Raw genomic sequence first — 17,827 nt, 5'->3', positions numbered from 1 at the left:
CTGTCCGCTCTCCCCGCCGGCTCTTTCCCGAGTATCGGTGCCCCCGGGCTGCCCCGCTCCTCCGAAGAGGGGGATCGGCCCGGAGAGTTGCAAAAAAATGCTTCGAAATAGCCCCGCCGGTGCTAACGGCCCCGGCCCTGCACACCCGCTGCCCCGACAGGACAACGCCTCCGGCTCGGGCCCGCGGACGGCCTTGGAGCTGCCGCCGAGCCGCCTCTCCCCGACGGCGCGGCCGCCCCGATCCACCGCGCTGCGGTGCGGACGGCGCTCGGGGGTCTGCGGGAGCGGGGGGAACGGGGGCAGCTCCGCTCCGGGGAGCGCGCCGAGGGCTGCCTCTGCCCTCTGGCTGCCGCCTCCCGGGGCTGTTGGGGGTCGAGCACGCGGCCGCGAGGAGCGCCGCAAAGAGTCGGTGGCACATGGAGGAGCGGCGCTCCGGCGGCCGTTCCGTTTTTCCCCGCCGCAGGACGCGGAAGTTCCCCGAATTCCCCAGCTTCCCCCGCCAGCTCCGAGCCCGGAACGGACGCCGGTCCCCGGCCGCGTCGCGCGGCCCCCGGCGCCGCTCCTGGCTGAAGCCGACGGAGGGCACGGCCGCTATCGCTGCCTCCTTCTGCAGCCCCTGAACTGACCGGGAAGTTCCTTCCTAACGCGCCGCTGACCGCTATTGATTCCCACAAAGCCCGTTGCGGTTCGCCTTCCCCGGAGCGGCGCTTCCCGGGATCCGCAGGCGTTGCTGTGCGGAACCGAACCGAACCGAACCCCCCCGGGGCCGCCCCGTCCTGCGCTGCGCACCCCAAACGGACCGCAAAGAGCGGTGCGGGAGCCCGGCGGTGCCGAACGAGGACAAAAAGCGGCGCGAGGACCAACCTCTCGGTGCGGGCTTTTCCTCCTCCTCCTCCCGCAGAGCCGCTGCGTTCCGGCGCGCGTTACTGAAACGAAACCGCCCCATCCATTCTCCTGTGCGGTTTATTACTACATTGTCAGTCTATTGTCCTTTATTTGCAATGGGTGCTGGCGCTGCTGCTTCTCACTTGGACAGAAAGAAGACGAGATTCTGTTCGTTTACACGTTTTATTGTTGTAAACATTAAAATTGTCTTTCTCAAAGAAAGAGTTATAGGGGAAAAAAAAAAAAACCAATCCGCGTTTCTAACTGTTGTACACCATAGAAAAAAAGGCAGTGATCTGTATCGTGTGCCATACTGGAAATATACAAAGAAAAAATACTACAGTATATGGCAATATTAAAAATATTACTCCAACATAAAATAATATATTAACCGACGACTTTTAGACATTAAAAAAAGAAAATAACCAACAGAACAGAACAAAAATTCAAAGTGCTCAGTAATTTCCAGGGAGCGATGTATATTATAAGCGCTCTGGAAACGGCCAGAAGCTGCTGCATGCAAAGTTCGTTTCGCTTTAGACAACAAAATAATCAAGATATAAACTTCTTTTCTTTTAATCAACATCAACAGTACATACAACACTTACAAACAAGGGGTGTGGACGGTGCTTACAAACACTATGAGTCCCTCTGCGAGGGTTTCGGGGTCGGTAATACTTTTGTGCCCACCTATTTTACAACTGAGAAAACGTTTGAAGCTCAGAGAACTACCAGTCCTTATAAAAGCTAACAGACTACATAGTGTCTGAAATACTATTTATAGAATATAGACATTACTGAATAGCAAGTGCCTATAACATTGCCACCTTAGGGTCGTCACGCTCCCCTCGCACGGAGCCATTTGCTTTTCCTTCTCTTTGCTCATGTGTTTTTCCCCCCAAACACGCTTAGCTTTTATTTCTTAATTCTTTAGAATTGGTTCCCATATAGATTCATGACTAGGCACGGGTTCATTTGTAGAAAAGCCAAACGGCGTCTGATAACTGTACAAGCCTTTCCCTTCCTTCCTGGCATGCCACCCACGGAACATTTAGGATCTGTGTATATTACAGCTTTCTTTTACAGCAGAAAACTTTAAGTCTTTAGGAGGCGATGCCCGCGGGTCCCTCAGCGCGTGGGCTGCCCCTCTCGCTCTGAGCCGCGCGCCCGGCGTCGCCAGATTGCTTCGTCTGTTTAACCAGAAGTCCTCAATAACAACCTCATCTATAAGCCGAGAATAAAAAGTTTATACCATGGGATTCGGGAAGTCCGAGAGCCGCATCCACGGTGCCCCAGAGCCAAACGCCCCGTCGCGCTCCGCCCGCAGGAGGCTCAGAGCTGGCTGGGGGGCCGTGCCGCCCCGCGCGCTGCCCCGTGCCCAGCTGAAGTCCCCTTCCGACGGGCGAAGGTTCCTCGAGTTCAGCGTCAGTGCACGGGAAGAGTCTTAGAAAGGTAAAGTGTCCAGGAAGAGTTTGTCGATTATTGCTGGCGGTGGCACCAAATCCTCCAGTTTCAGGTAGAAAATGCGCTGCAGCCCCTGCGTGCAAAGCGTGCGGAGTTCGGGGAGCTTCCCCAAGAGTTTGGACAAATAGTTGGGGCGATTCAGGCCCCCGCTGTTGAAAGTCACGTGGTCCTTGAGACAATTCACTATCTTGTTCTGCAGCTCTTCCACCCGCTTGGGTTCTTTGAGCCCGTGCCTCTCTGCAAAACACACGGGAGGGAGCGGGACGTTACGGGGTGACACCGCGGGACGGCATGGGGGCAGGAGATGGGTGGGGGGCACTGACCTGTCACCATGGCCAGGGCAGCGATGCAGGAGAATGCCGAGATGTCGATGTTCATGTTCTGCAAGTTGGAGGAAAACTCAACGATGGAATCGATCCATTCCCCAAAGCCGCGGACGCACTGCAGCCGGTGCAGGACAACCCCGTTGCAGAAGATGAGCTTCCCCTCCACGGGGTTCGACCTGCAGGGAGTGTGACAGCAACAGAGTGAATGGGGGAGCGCGTGAGAAAGGAAAAACAGCTGGGAAAAGAAAAATGAGAGAGAGAGAAAGAGGATAGAAAAGGAGGAGAGAGAGAAAAAAAAAATGAAAGGGAAAGGGAAAGGCAAACAGGGAAAGGCAGAAAGGGAAAGGCAAAGAAAGAGAAGACGAGGGGAGAAAAGCTAAACAACTAATTAGTCGAGGAGCAATAAACGAAGGATTTAAGAGGCACCTAATTACCATGGAGTTAATAAAGCACGGCTTCATTAACCGGCCCCAAAAGGCTCTGCTTCCCACCGCCCCCATCCCGGCCGGCGGCCGCTCACCTGTATGCCAGGCGCAGCACGAAGAGCTCGAGGAAGGCAGACTCGAAGAGCAGATCCTGGTCGGTTTTGGGCAGGTCGGTGAAGCCGGGGATCTTCTCCGCCCAGCCGCGGATGATCTCCATGGAGCCGGTGAGCAGGTCGTAGAACTGCTGGATGTGCTGAGTGTCGTCCCCGCTCATCTGGTAGTCGGGGTTAGCCTGGAACTGGAAATTCATTTTAAAAAGCACTTAATGAGGTTCTCCGAAGTATATAACCCGTGAAATTGCTAACCCCGTTTCTAAGAGGGGAGCCGGGTTTTTCTAACAATTAAATCTCTCCCTGACCACTAAGGAAATTAGATGTTCCGGGGCAATTAATTCCATTAGGAACGGCGCGACGAGGTCGCCGCTCGCGAGATGCAAATGGCCGTTTCCGCGCAGCTCGGGGCCGCCCGGCGGGGCCGGCCGTACGGCACAGCCCGCGAGGGGAGCGGCACAGCCGGCGCCGGGGACGCCCGGAGCGCGGCCGGGGAAGCGTCCGTCCGCCCGCCGCAGCGCGCTGTGCTGAGCCGCTCCGGGCTGCGGGCGGCCGCTGCGTGCCGGGCGCGGAGGGCGCGGCAAGGTCCCAACGCGAGCTCGGTCCAGCTTACCCTGGAATAGTCCAGGCTGGTCATAGCCGGGTTGGAGTCGACATGGGCTCTCACCAGCGCACTGATCAGACTCACCGGGGGAGAGGGGGGAGAGGGCTCCTGGGGGCTCTTCGGTTTGGATGGCAAGCGACCCCTCCGGCCTTTGAGGCTGTCTGTGCGAACCACTGCAAGAGAAGCGCGGCTCAGCCGCCCCGACGGGGCTCGGCTCGGTGCGGCCCGGCCCGGCGCCGAGCCCCGCACTCACCCTCCTTCACCATGCCGACGGCCAGGCACTTCTGGAAGCGGCAGTACTGGCAGCGGTTCCGGCGGCGTTTGTCCACCGGGCAGTTCTTGTTGGCCAGGCACACGTATTTGGCGTTCTTCTGCACCGTGCGCTGCGGGGCGGGACGGGGAGAGCGCGGTGTCAGCGGGGGTCCGCAGGAGCCGCCAGCCCCGCTCCCCGCCGCCGCATTTCTCCCCCATTCCTTTCCTTCTCCCGTTTCCTTGCCTTTCTCTTTCTCCTTTTTTTTTTTTTTTTTTCCTTTCTCCCCATTTTTTTCTTTTTCCTCCTTTTTTTTTTCTTTTTTCCCCTTTTTTCATTTTTTCCTCTTTTTTTATTTTTTCTCCCTCCCTCTTCTCTCTCCCCCCTCCGCTCCCCTTCCCCCCCCCCCCCCTTTCTCCCTTTCTTTTTTTTCCCAGGGCATTTAACAACAGAATATTGACAGCGTTAACATCTGAGCTAACCCCACAGCGCTTTATATGCCGAGAGAAGGGACGGAGGCGCTTGGCAAATACACATCCGTGGGCACTCATACTATTCACATCCCTTGGAGACCTTCTCCATTCCAAACGATCCGATTATTCAATCAGGACGCCGAAATAAAGAGATCCTTTCGCTCTGCCGCGGGGAATTCCGCTCCGCTCTGCCCCGACCCCTTCGCCCCCCCCAGCCCCGCTCACCTTGAAGAAGCCCTTGCAGCCCTCGCAGGTGCGCACGCCGTAGTGCTGGCAGGCAGCGTTGTCCCCGCAGACGGCGCAGAGCCCCTCGTTGGACGGGGACCCCCGCGAGGGCGGAGAGGGCACCTGGCTGTCCAGCAGCTGCGGCGCGTGGCCCAGCGGCAGCCCGGGGAAGGCCATGGGAGGCTGCTTGCGGATGGGGCTGGGCACGGCGAAGGGCTGCCCGTCCACGCCGTGGTGGGGGCCGGCCGGCTCCGCGTTCATGGGTACGTGGAGGGGTCCGTCGAAACGCATCTGGCAGCTGGAGACGGGAGTGCCGGGGGGGGACTGCTTGAAGGAAAAGAGCGAGAGGCGGGAGACGGGCGCTTTGCGCTGCTCGATCATGTGCGTGGTGGCCACGTAGTTGGGGTGGAAGTTGTGCAGGGAGCCGGCGTCGTCCCACACGGGGCCGTGCTGCACCTGAAAGCTGGGCGTGGAAGGGGTCGGGGGCGACGAGGGCTTGTAGTAGACGGAGCCCGAATGGGCCATCACGTCGTCGGGCTGGGGGGGCAGGTGGCCGTGCTGCTGGTAGCCGTGCATCTGAATGTCTTCCACCTTAATGGAGGACTGCTGTCCGGACAGGGGCATTTGGTACAAGCAAGGAGGCTTCACGTCGTAGCTGCTGTTGTAGTTGTCCATAAAGGTACTGAAACTGGGGAGAGAAGTGGTGGCAGTGATTTCAGTGTTGGTGAGGTCCATGCTAAACTTGACAAACTCCGGAGTTAAGAAATCGGAGCTGTATTCTCCTGAAGAGTGGTAACTGTAGCTCTGGGAGGCCGGGCTGGCTCCTTGAGGCGAGGACCCATACTGAGCCTGAACACAGGGCATGGCTGGAAACGAAACGGGGACACACACTCAGCCCGGGCGGCTCCGCGCCCTCCGCCGGCCCCGCGCCGCTCCCCCGCCCCGCTCCCAGCGCCGGCGACGCCCGGGACGGCGGGGGCTGAGGGACCCCAGCCCGGCTGCGGGATCCCGGCCCCGCGGCGCCATCCCCGCCCCGCACCGCCGCTCGGGCTCGCGGAGCTCACAAACCTTCAGGCGAGTTGGAGGCGTTTTCGAGGGAACTAAAGACGGACAGCGTCGGGACGCGGCGGGGAGCGAAGTTTCCGCGGTGTCAGCGCTCGGAGGGGGACTCCAGCCTGCCCGGTGCGCCCGCTGCAACACACGCGCGGAGCCGCCCGTCAGCCGCTCGCGGGCGTTCCGGTCGCGGGCACCGAAAGAGAGAAGCGCCGACCCCCTTCCCTTCCCCCCGCCCGGCCCCGGCTGCGGGAACGGCTCCGGCGGCTGCGGACGCCGCGCGTGGGCGCGGCGGGGACGGGGGTCGGGGGGAAACTCCGCGCACGCGGGCGGCTCTGCCCTCGCTTTTCTGGCAGAGGGAACCGCTTCGGTTTTTCCTCCCCGCCGCTCACGTCAGAGCCGCCCCGCCGAGAGAGGCGAGGAGCGGGGGCGGCCGCACCTCCCCGAGGTCCCGGCGCCGCGGTGACATTTGGAGCCCAGCCCGAGGGGGCACGGCCGACAGCGAGCCCGGATTCATTCGAAGCCGACGGAAAGCGCAGCCTCAAACCGGGCGAGCCGCTCCCGGCCCGCGCCCGGCCGGGACCCCTCGGAGCCGCCCGGCCTCGCCCGAGCGGGACACACGCCGAGAACGGCCCCGCCGCCGCCTCCCCGCGCATCCCCCGACGGCGGCCGCGCCCCACGCGCGGAACATCGCGGGCAGCGCCCGGGCACGGGATGCACGGCGTCACGGGACTCACCGGAGAGCGGAGAGCGGAGCGGGCATCCAAGTGGCGGGCGGCGGTGGGCGCGGGGCCGGCACGGCTCGGCACGGTGGGACACGGCCGGGCACGGCGGGACTCCGCGCGGGAGCGGCGGCGGCGGCAGCGCAGCGCCGTGCGAGCGGAGCGCTCGGAGTGCCCTTCCCGCAATGTGCCTTTGTTTATGTGCGCTCCGCGTTCCCAGCCAACGTGCACCTAAAGGCTTCGAGCGTCACCGCGCGTCAGCGCCGCCCGCCCAATCAGCCCGCCGGGGCCGGCCGCCCCGCGCCGTTGGCCAGCGCTCGCTTTGGTAAATTTCCGACGTGACATCACCGCGAGTCACGGTTTAAGGTGGGCTCGGGCCGCCCCGCGTCGCCCCGCGTCGCCCCGCGGCCGCCCCCCGCTCCCCGCCCCTCTCCCCGTGGCCGCCGTCGGTGGTTCCGCGCGGGGCGCGCCGTGCCTCGCTCGGGGTGCGCGGCCTCCGCCGCCGTGCCCGGCGCTCCGCGTGCCCGCCGCGGAGCTCCCCCGCCAGATTCTGGGCGGGGCGGGCCGCGGGGGCGCGCCCGGGGATCCCCGCCCGCCCCGTCGGCGACGGCACCTTAAGCGGGGCGGGGAGGGGCGGGGCCTCATTTGCATGAGCGCCGCCTCATTTGCATGGAGCGCGGCGGCGTCACCCGCGGGCGAAAGGGAAAAAGTGAGCGCGGGGCGGGGCGGGGCGGGGCGGGGCGGCCGTGACGCAGCGGCGCCGCCATTGACGCAACCGCGCGGCGCGCCAAAAGCGCCCGAAATAGCCTGAGCTCCGACGGGACCGGACCGCGGGACGGGAGGGGCGGGGGAACCGCGGAGCGGCCCGGCACGAGGCACGGGGTGCCCAGGTTGAGGGCGGGGAGCGGCCTCGGCTGGAAATGAACGGGACTTGGGGGGAAAAATACAACGACAACCAGAGATGCGATCGCTTCGTGCAGCAGAGAGAAGGCACGTGCCCGGTGATGCCGTACGTCTGGCGGGTGCTCTCCCATAGGGCCCTGAGCGGCTCAGCCCGTGTCTGCAGCCCAAAGGCTTTTCCCGAGGGCTGGGAGAAGGCGCGCTCTCCAAAAGGAGGTTGTCCCTCTGCGCCAGGCAGCAGCGATAGGACGGGATGGGACGGCCTCACGTTGTGCCGGGGTCACGTTGGGTGTTAGGAAGCATTCCTTCTGCAAAGAGCAGCCAGGCGGTGGCTCAGCTGCCCATGGAGTGGGAGTCACCAACTCTGGGGGTGTCCCAGAGCCGTGGGGATGTGGCTCTGAGAGATGTGGGTAGTGGGCATGGGGAGGTGAGTTGGGGATCCTAGAGGTCTTCTCCAACCCTTCTGATTCCACAGTTGTGTGGTTCTGTGATTCTACGAGCTGATGAAGATGAGAAAAAAGAGCCCATAACAGCACAGCAGCACGCGGTGCCGTGCAGCACAGCGCTGCCATCCGACCTGCGTGGAGCAAACCCTGCTCAGGGCCCAGAGATGCACCTCATTACCATATCCTTAGAATAGATGTGATATAAATTTCATTACTCACTTAAAAGTTCTGAAGTTAACAGCATAAACTTGAAGTTGAGTAATTAAGTAATCCTTATATAGACACTTATTAAAGTATTTATACATATTATCTTAAATCTACATCTATCATTTTGCCAATTAAAATTAGGACTTTAATTGCAATTAAGTAATTTAATTGCCAATTGAACAGCAAAATTGCTAAGTGACTAATTTTAATGCCTATTTTAATTACCAATCATGACTGGGGAGGGAGCTAATCAAGCAGTATCAGAGTAATGATGTGAAAAAAACGGAGAACAAACATTCGAGACTCCATGCCTTTAAAAAAGGACTCCAAATTAAATAAATGCAAACACAATTTCATACATGTGGCGAAATGCCGTATTTCGGTACCTAAATACGAGAGCACAAAGGAGACGTTTAATTAAAAAGCGTCGCTCTTCCCCCAAAGCATCAGACACAAAGTGCTGTTAGTCCCTGTTTCTCTGCTGCTCTGCCCAGTGTGTAACCCAGTGCCCAGTGTACCCAGTGTGAGGGCTGCAGCTGGGCTGCCTGGGGACACGTGGGCACGCATGGGCACAGCACACACGGGCATCCATGTGTGCACATGCTGTGTGTGCAGCCCTGTGCCATCGCCACTCCCACGGGTGGTTGCAGAGATGCAGTGCTGAGCTGTTCTGCTCAGACACGGAAGGGCTAAACCTGCAAACTCTGCAAAGCCAAAATGCCGTGACCCCAAAGGGCGTCACCTGCTGCCAGCCAGTGCTGGTGTGCAGCCCACCGGGATGAGTGCATCACAGCAGTGCCAGGGCTGCGTTTTGGAGAATACCCGTGTGGAGGCCTGGCCCAGTGGTTGTGTGTTTGATCGGAGCACAGAGATGGATGGGATTGCTGCGTGCGATACAGCAAGGGGCAAACGTTCCCCATCCCTGCAGGCATTCAAGGCCAGGCTGGATGTGGCTCTGGGCAGCCTGGGCTGCTGGTTGGCAACCTGCACACAGCAGGGGGTTGGAACTGGATGAGCATTGTGCTCCTTTTCAACACAGGCCATTCTATGAATCCGTGAACTCCCCAGGCCCAAAAGAGCATTGCGGTGCAGGAGCTGAAGGAGCACAGGAGCCCAGTGGTGCTGGTAGCTGCTGGGCCCAAGTGTGGCACAACATCGGGGGTGGGGAACCCGAACTTGGGTGCCTCATTCCGCACTGATTTGCACGAGGAGCCCTGCCCTCAAACTTCCCTACGTTTCTGAACGAGCATCATTTGTCCTTCCCTGCCCGGACCCTCCCCTGACACCACCCTGACTGCTTCCCACAGCCACGCGGTTCTGTTCTCACTGCTATCCGGTTATTCCGGGCTCCATAACGCCGTTTTCCGTATTTCAGGACGAGAAGCCGTGGGGCTGCCTGCTCGGCAGCTGTCGGGGCCCGGCCCTCACACGGGCGGTTCGGTGCTGACTGCCGGCTCTGCTCTCTCGGCACGGCAGCGCGGTCCGTTCGCATCCCCCGCCGCCCGGTCCGAGGGCTGGCGGTGATCCCCGGTGCTCCTCAGCCGCTCGGAGCCGCTCCGCCGTCCCCGGGACGCGCGTGATTGATACCCGTCGGGTCGAGAGGCTAAACGGCCCATATGGCACCGCCGCAGCCCATCTGCTCTCTGCCCATCCGTGCCTTAAGCTGCCGTTAGCAACATCTGCACTCCCAGAAATGCAGCTGTGCGGGACGCTCCGCCCGAACCGAGCGCTGCTTCCCGACGGAGGGAGCAACACGGCCGGGGGGAGGGGGGCGGCGCGGCCCCGCGGGGCGCGTCGGGAGCGGAGCTCCGCGGCGATCCCCGCAGGCAGCGGCGGCGGCGCGGCTCCGGTTCGCGTCCTCCGGAAAGTCGGCGGGCTGGGGGGCCCGGGGAGTTTTCTTACATAAAGCACGCGTCTGTGTGCTGGAACAGCCGCCCACGTCCCTGCTATAGCACATACGTAGTTTGGGTTTTTATCGTGGCAGAGACTTCCTGAAAGGGTTGGAAATGCCCGAAGTGGTGACTGCACTGCAGGGACTCACACAGCTCCCTGCTGCTGCATCCCGGCTCCCACACTGCTGTTGGCACTGAATGCCTGCCCAGCTATGCAGCAGGAGACACCGAAGTGACAGCTGCAGCGCTCAGCTCTACAACTTACTTTGCTTCCAGTAGCACACAGCAGTGCAATGGCTCTTCTCTCCCCACATTGACGTGTGCAGGCCACGGAGCTGCGTGCAGACCCCGACTGAGCTGCTCGGTGCATTTAGGCACCACCAAGCTGGGTTCCCAGGCAGCCTGGGGACAGAGCCAGCAGCCAGTGAGATCCCCACACCTCGTGTCCCAGCCCAGCTGCCTGCTGCCCTGTGTTCCCATCCCTCAGGCCTGCTTGGCACACGGGATGTGGGGCTGCGGTGCACGCTGACAGCCGCCCGCTGTTCTGCAGCCCTGGGAAACCAAGAATAACAGCACTTGGGGGATGTGTTTATGTCACAAGTGCTCTAAAATAGCACAATTACACATTGTTGGGTTTTTTTTCTTTCTTTTTTTTTTTTTTCCCTGCGTTATGAGTATTAACTGCCAACACCCACAGAAATCTGGTGTAATTAACTTCTTTCCTTAAGCGAGCCCCTTCCCACAGTTTGGGGGTACTTTTCACGAGGTCCCTGGGACCTGCACTGAACCACTGAGCTGCTGTGGATGGTGGCACAGGCACCGAGGAGCTGTGCAGCAGTGAGAGTGCAGCTCCTCATCTGTGTGCCTGCAGCATCTGTTGGAGGCACAGGGCAGGGAGAGCAGAGCCATCCACACAGCTCGCTAATTGAAAACAGTGCTGGTGTGGAGAATGGTGTTTGTAATTATGAACGCCGCTATTAAAATATCATTTTGCTTTTTAGACCTCCTGATTCTAGCATGGGGTATGAAGGAGCTATATATGAAGTTAATTATTTCCAATGCTTCGGAAAAAAAGGAAGTCCAAGCTGCAAATGGAGCTCCTTTATCGCTTTTAAAGGCTGCCATAGGGAGCTGGTTTGCACTGATTCCGCTCTGCCCCAGCACTGAGAGCAGCCCCAGCCCTCCCCAGTGATGGATTCTGCCCACAAGGCCTGCATGTGGGACAGGGGCAGGCTGGTGGCGTTTGTCTTTCTGCAGGTCTAACTGAATGGGCTCTGGTTCTTCAATATGAAAATCATAGCTCAAAACTGAAGTGAAAATGGGACGCTGTGACTTACTAGCAGGTGAAAAGAAGTTGGGTTTTTTTTGGATGGCAGAACTTTAATTATAAAAAGCATTGTAAAAAATCTAGATTGCATTTTTACTCGCTTGGTCCATGCAACAGCCAGCAAAATCAGCCCGTATTGATGGGATAAGCAGGAAGAAATATATTAGTTTGCAGAGCACAGCATTCCAATCCAAGATAGCATTGAAAATAAAATGAATCGATTCTTCCATTAGTCAAATCCCTATTAAATTATCCATACCTCCCAGTGGCAAGTCCATGGACCAGGTTCCTATTAATGTATCGATGGTGAAGACTGGATATGCTGCTATCTAAAAAACACTCACAGAAGAAAGCACCTGCCCCCATCATACAGCATCATTGCAGGGATGGGGGATGCCACAGGGCTCTGCCAGCAGCACAGCCAAAAACGTGGATTTTGGAGGGGAGGGATGCAGGGTGCAGAATGGTGCGAAGGGAAAAGGCACAGGGAGTGACTGTGGATGGGATCAGAGCGTTTTTGTTGAGACCTTGTCAGTGTTTGGCATATACAGGGCTGCCCTCCTCTGTTGTCTGTGCACCCATCAGCTCCTGGGAGTCACTTTGATGAAGGAATCAGAGGAAAATTGGAAAATACCTTCAGCTCGAGGCCTGAGTCAAGTGCTGTTATTAATAGCGTGCTTAATTACGAGTGGCATCTAAATCAGGTGAGTCTGGGAAGGTAAGATGAAGGGGGAAAATTGCCGTAAGAGCCTCTGATTACCGAGTAAAACACAATTAGCCGTCCTCAAAGAGCAGCAAAGCCCACACCTGATGACCACCACCTGCAGCCTGGGCTGTGTGTCCTGCAGGTCTCCCTCCTCATGGAGGGTCCCACAGCGCTGTGCACGAGGCATGGCTGCTTTTTGGCTGTCCTGGTGCAGGGCTGGGTGTCGCTGTGGCAGCTCCTTTCCATTGCTGCAGGGAGACCCAGCAGCCAAACCCGGGCTATGTGCTGGGTTGAACGTGGCAGCTCCTGAGCAGAGCTGGTCTGTGCACTCCATCCTTCCTAAGGCCTTTTTGTAGCGGGTGCCTGCATTTCAGAGCTATGAGATGCTGCTTTCAGATCTCGCTATTATTGCTAATTTATCTCATTGGAGCTCTGAAGTGAAAAATACTCCTTCTTGTCTGACTTCGAGGTCTCAATATTTTTTTCTGTTACAACTTTCTGTGTCATTTTAGCATCACACCGGGACGGGGAACGTAACTTCAGGGAACTGCTTTGACACACTGCTCTGCCATGGGATTAACAGCAGCCCAATGCACCCCATCCCCGATGGCAGCGTGCTCACTTGGCAGCAGCAGTCAGCTCCGTCCCAGCAGCTCTCACTCTCACATCCCTGCTCCTCACATCCACTGCCAACGAGACTTCTGCTTTGCTCAGTTCAATCAGCAGCTCCTTGTCTGCCAGTGGATGTTGCTTTTCTGCAGTTATTTTTAGGGTCCCGTGCTGCACTCTAGCTGCCTGGCAGTGGGATGGGAGAGCAGAGAGGGGTGTGGGGCAGAGACCCACCGTCAGCTGAGCATCATTTTCTATCCATGCAGGAATCAAAGCTTTTAGTGATATTTAAAGTCAGCATCACACGCCGAAGAAATTGTTGGCTGCTGCAATCAGCAGTGATGAACAATCATTATGAAGTGCAAAAGGAGCGTTGTTAATACGAGGCTACATCTCCAGGTCAGTTTGACTGCACGATTTTATGAGCTTAAAGACCTACACACCTCAATTTTAAAAGCGATTTACTCCCAAGATATTTACCTCCTCCACTTTTTTCTGAAAGCCATAATAATAGCAGTAATTCTGTTCTGGATTCCAGGCACAAGCTGAAGAACAGGAGGAAGAGCAAAGCAAGAGATTCCCATGCTGCGACCATGGAGCGCAGGAAGCTGCAGAGCTCTGCAGCCGTCTGAACTCCGAGTGATGTTTGACCTCAGATGATGAACAGGAGCTTTGCCTTCTTGCTGTGCAATGCCAGATCACCAGAAAAGGCCTTAGCTAATGCTTGTAATGATATCGTGGCTCAGGTTGGCTGTGTGAGCGGGTTGTGTGCTACTTACCAGCAGAAGGTGATGGGATTCAATGGAGACACATATCTAAATTTCCAAACCTCCAGGAACAACAAAGAACTCTAGTTCCAAGAAGAAATTCAGGCTATCTCCTCCTTAAAAACATGACACTTATTAAACAAACCGAAACAAATACTTTTTCTTTTCTTTCTTCCATGTTCTGCTTCTGCATGCTGGGACAGAGCGAGAACTGCGGTCATGGAGTGAGAAGGCTCCTAGAAGGGGTCAGTGCTCAACCATAACAGCAGCAGTGCACTTTTGCAGGGCTGTGGTATTTTCCAGGGTGTTGTAGTTGGACATTCCCTGCACAGAACATGAAGGGCTGTGCCACGCTGGCTGACAGAGCAGCCTCTGTCCCAGCCTCACGGGCAGCACTGTGAGCTGGAGCAGCCTTTAGCTGTCTGGAAGCATCAGCTTGATAATCTGTGCAAAGGTGTGTGCTTGGTGCAGCCCATCCGTCTGAGCTTTACAACCAGTTCCTGTTTGCTTCAGATCCTGGACTGCTCACGTCCCCCTCTGACTATACTGAAGAACAGCTGAGGTTCCTCTCGCTGAAGGGCTGAATTCGGATGAGAAAACCACTGTAACACTGGGTAATTAATTTGTCAGCCAAATAATTTCTGTGGCGCTATCACTTCTCTGTCTACAACCCCAATGAATCTCCCAGCTCGCAGCTTTAATCCCATTTTCTGCCTTTTAATCTCCTTTTTTCCACTCTAACTTTCATAGTTCCTGCTATTCAGTGTGAATAACCAAAGCCAGGTGAGCACGTAGATTCTGTGGCACATACTGAATGCCTGGAGACCAACAACAGAGCTGAAATGGAATTCCTCTATTTCAGGCAGTCCACCGCAACAAATAAGGGACTTAACAAAAAGAAAAGCTATAAAAATAAAGGAGAAAAAGTGATTTGTATTCGGAGGAGTGATGAGTGCGACTTCATTGAAAGCCAGCCTAGCACACATGCAGAACTGCCTGAGTGCAGCTCTGAGCACTGCGTTCTCTGATCAGGTAGGAACTATTTGCTAAGTGCAAAAGTTGGAAAATTTTGTAGCTGTTTAACAGCAAATCACAAATCTGTCCTCATTTATTTTTGCCAACACATTTATTATCGAAAGATGGTTTGGTGAGTGCCATAAGTACGCAGGCAGTGTTCCTGGGCCCTGAAATTTGTCACTTCGGTTACATCTTTCTGATCTCTGACGGAGTGTTTTCTGCAGGAGGACAGGAATGCTAAATAAGGCATCAATAATGCAAGAGATCCGTGAATAATCACCCGAGTGCTTGAAAACGAGTGGACAGTGTGATCATATGGTAGAAGAAAAATAACGTTAGCTGCATATTTATCAATGCCTGGTGCCGGTAGCACAGCATCTAGCAGTAGCTCAAGGCTTCCAGGAGGCAGTGCACACAGTGCTTTGGTTCCCAGGCATACGGGAGGAAGGCACGTCCTCAGAGCTTGTTTGGGCCTGGCCAGTCTGCAGTGGTATGGGGCAATGGATGGGGATGGCAAACAGCACCGATGAGATGAGCACCGTTCGTTTGTTTGTCTTATGCTGCTGCATTTCAGCCCTGTCTTTCACTGAACCAATGTGTCTATTTTAAAAAGGTCTTCTGAGTGCAAACATTTGATCCTGGGAGCAAGCGCAGTCATTGGGAACTGCACCAGAAAGAACCGCCCCTCTCCCACAGTTGTGTTGCAGTCACTCGAGCAGCCTGAGCTTGAGGTAACTTTGGAACTGAGCATTTTTTGGGCTGAATCAGAGGGGTCCATCAGCTCCATCAGGGGAAAAATGGCTGCAGGAAATACAGAGTGAATGTCAATGTGTGTCTAACAGGGACTGATGGAAAATGCAGAATTGCAAACAGATGCAATGAAATGGGATCCTGCGGGAGGAGGCAGATCCTGCCACACATGGCACTGGGCTACAGGAACGAGTTAATGCCACTGAGGAGCGAGCGGAGGGATGGCTGAGAACGGCGACATTGTTTTTCCCTGATGTCAGCAAAGAAACCCAAACACAAAGAGGTGAATGTAGTGCTATGAGAGGGCCCTTGAGAGAGCTGAATGCTGGGCCTGTGCCAGGGCACCCAGCAGAATTAGAAACCGCACGGGATGACCAAGTGTTTCCTGGAAGCAGGGGCTGCAGGCAGCTGTCAGCAGGCAGGGCTGTGTGCGGGGGCACTGCTGGCAGTGCTGGTAGGCTTGAGGAGATTCACGTCCATAAAGGACTCCTTCTGTTTTACTTTATAGCTCAGCGCAAGGCGTCTTATTTCCTCGTGTAGGATGCTCACGTCGAGCCTTTCCTGAATAATTCGATTGATGTTGCATTTGGTGGGTGGTGCTCTGGAGGATATTTAGATCTAGCTACAGTAGAGACGTTGCTTTGCTTTAATACCAACTGCACATCAGATCTTCTTTGTGTAACGTGGGGGAAAAGACAGGGATCTCCTGGAAGGAGTCCAGCGGAGGGCCACAAAGACGACGGAAGGCCTGGAGCATCTTCCTTGTGAGGAAAGGCTCAGAGACCTGGGGCTGTTCAGCCTGGGGCAAAGGAGGCTGAGATGGGATCTGGTTAATGTTAATGAATATCTAAAGGGAGGTGGGAGGCAAAAGGATGAGGCCAGGCTCTTCTTGGTGGTGTGTAGCGACAGGACAAGGAGCAATGGCCTAAAACTTGGACATAGGAAGCGTCATACTAACATGTGGCAGAACAACTCTCAGGTAAGGGTGACGGAGCACCCTGTATGGGAAGTCCGAGACAAGACATGCTGACAGAGATGCACTAACACACGGGACCACTGCAGGCAGCACGAAGGGGAGCCGGTCGGAACGCACCGCCCAGCAAACAGCGGAACGTTTTGGCCAACAGCCCGGATCCCGGAGGACAGCACCCGTCGGGAGCCTCCGCGGGGCACCAGCAGTCGGAGGGCGGCCGGCCCTCGGGGCGTGGGCACGGAGCGGGGCGGCGGGGCTGTGCCAGGAAGCCCAGGCACAGGGAGGGGCGAGCGGGGCCGGCTCGAGGGGCTGAGCTGGCCGCAGTGCGCTGCTCCCGGCTGGGTTCGGCCCCCGCGCAGCGGCCGACCCTCTCATAGCGCCCCGCAGGAATTTCCCCATAGCCGGGGATGTAGCTCAGTGGTAGAGCGCGCGCTTCGCATGTGTGAGGTCCCGGGTTCAATCCCCGGCATCTCCAGCGGCTTCTTTTCGCTTCGAATGCTGCTTTTTTTTCCTCTCTCCCCAGCTGCGGGACGCTCCCGCCGCGGCGATTGGTGCGGCTCTGCCCCGCAGCACCGCTGGGCGCTTCAGGCGAGTCCTCGGGGAGGCCGGGACAGCAGAAGCTGCAGCTTCTGCTAAAAAGCGAACTGCTTTTTGTCGAAATAAAGACAAACGAGTAAATAAATGAAGCCTTGCAAGGGAAGAGAAAAATGACAGAGAGAAAACAAAAGGTTTCCGCTGCATTGGCCGGGAATCGAACCCGGGCCTCCCGCGTGGCAGGCGAGAATTCTACCACTGAACCACCAATGCGCGACTTAGTTTGGTATTCTCCCGCTCTGTCCTACAAATACAGCAAATGCTGCGTTTCTGCTCCCATTTCCTCCCCTTTTACCTCCTTCCAGATCGGTGCTTCAGCCATCACTTCCAGGAGAAAACGTTTTTAGAAAGTTGGCAACATTTGTATACATACTTTGCCCCAAGAGATTAAAAACCCGTTAGCTTTCTCTACTGAACTCATCCCTTAAATTCAACAGCATTCAGTCTGAATAACAGCAGGTTTCTTCTTGTACCTTTCCAGTGCTGGGAGGACATTGCCAGAGGAGGCCACCAGCAGAGGCCACAGCTCTCTGCTAAGCACAGCCCTGCTCTGAGGCACACAGCCCACAGGCACTGATACAGCATGGAATGCAGTGCAGCAATGGGTAATGGTGTAGGAGTGCCTGCACAGGGATGTAACGATGGCAGCCACTGCAGCAGTGCCATCAAGGCTCCTTGTTCCCCTAGATTGCAACCTCTCATTTCACACTGGCAGAAAGTAGCAGAGAAAAAACATCAGGTAGTAATTCTTACTTAGGCTATGCTTACAATATCTCCAGTCAGCCCTGAAACACTTTTTCCAGAACAAGAAATCCCAAAAGAAGTTAGAGGTGGAAAACCGTATTGAGAAGAGCATAACTTCCTATTTTACTGTATGTGGAGAAAGGTTTTCACAGAATCACAGAATCACAGAATGGTTGGGTTGGAAGGGACCTCCAGAGATCATCGAGTCCAACCCCCCAATTAGAGATGAACAAAGTGTTACCAACCCCATGCCATCTCCAGAGTGAAAGTGAAACCAGCCCTTGCATTCGCAGTTTGCAGCCAAGAGAATCATTTCCCGTGTGCATCACAGTGCTCTGCATCTGCTCAGAACATCCAT

The 17,827-nt window shown here is 56.5% G+C and overlaps 1 protein-coding gene, 1 long non-coding RNA gene and 2 other non-coding genes across 5 annotated transcripts; 2 read left to right on the top strand and 2 right to left on the bottom strand.

Moving 5' to 3' along the window:
- Positions 1 to 1,049: 1,049 nt before the first annotated feature.
- Positions 1,050 to 6,665, bottom strand: NR4A2 (nuclear receptor subfamily 4 group A member 2). Of its 2 annotated transcripts, none has more exons than XM_052675223.1 (8): positions 6,553 to 6,665; positions 5,831 to 5,953; positions 4,763 to 5,628; positions 4,068 to 4,197; positions 3,824 to 3,987; positions 3,196 to 3,398; positions 2,673 to 2,851; positions 1,050 to 2,586 (listed from the first exon to the last, which is right to left on the bottom strand). In XM_052675223.1, the coding sequence occupies exons 3-8, from the start codon at positions 5,624 to 5,626 to the stop codon at positions 2,330 to 2,332; spliced, it is 1,797 nt and encodes a 598-aa protein (XP_052531183.1). In that variant the 5' UTR covers positions 5,627 to 5,628; positions 5,831 to 5,953; positions 6,553 to 6,665; the 3' UTR covers positions 1,050 to 2,329. The 2 variants fall into 2 exon arrangements, with proteins under 2 accessions (XP_052531183.1, XP_052531184.1); XM_052675224.1 differs by having other exon boundaries at positions 3,899 to 3,987.
- Positions 6,666 to 11,780: 5,115 nt separating this feature from the next.
- Positions 11,781 to 14,555, top strand: LOC128076886 (uncharacterized). Its single transcript, XR_008204718.1, has 5 exons — positions 11,781 to 12,013; positions 12,891 to 13,023; positions 13,163 to 13,636; positions 13,905 to 14,005; positions 14,142 to 14,555. It is a non-coding gene; the product is annotated as an uncharacterized LOC128076886 (long non-coding RNA).
- Positions 14,556 to 16,534: 1,979 nt separating this feature from the next.
- Positions 16,535 to 16,606, top strand: TRNAA-CGC (transfer RNA alanine (anticodon CGC)). The gene has a single exon. It is a non-coding gene; the product is annotated as a tRNA-Ala (tRNA).
- A 261-nt stretch (positions 16,607 to 16,867) lies between these two features.
- TRNAG-GCC (transfer RNA glycine (anticodon GCC)) lies at positions 16,868 to 16,938 on the bottom strand. The gene has a single exon. It is a non-coding gene; the product is annotated as a tRNA-Gly (tRNA).
- Positions 16,939 to 17,827: the final 889 nt, after the last annotated feature.

This window comes from Tympanuchus pallidicinctus, unplaced genomic scaffold (assembly GCF_026119805.1).
Source record: "Tympanuchus pallidicinctus isolate F22 unplaced genomic scaffold, pur_lepc_1.0 scaffold15, whole genome shotgun sequence".
Lineage (NCBI taxonomy): Eukaryota > Metazoa > Chordata > Aves > Galliformes > Phasianidae > Tympanuchus > Tympanuchus pallidicinctus.
This window is presented reverse-complemented; position numbering and strand designations above follow the sequence as displayed.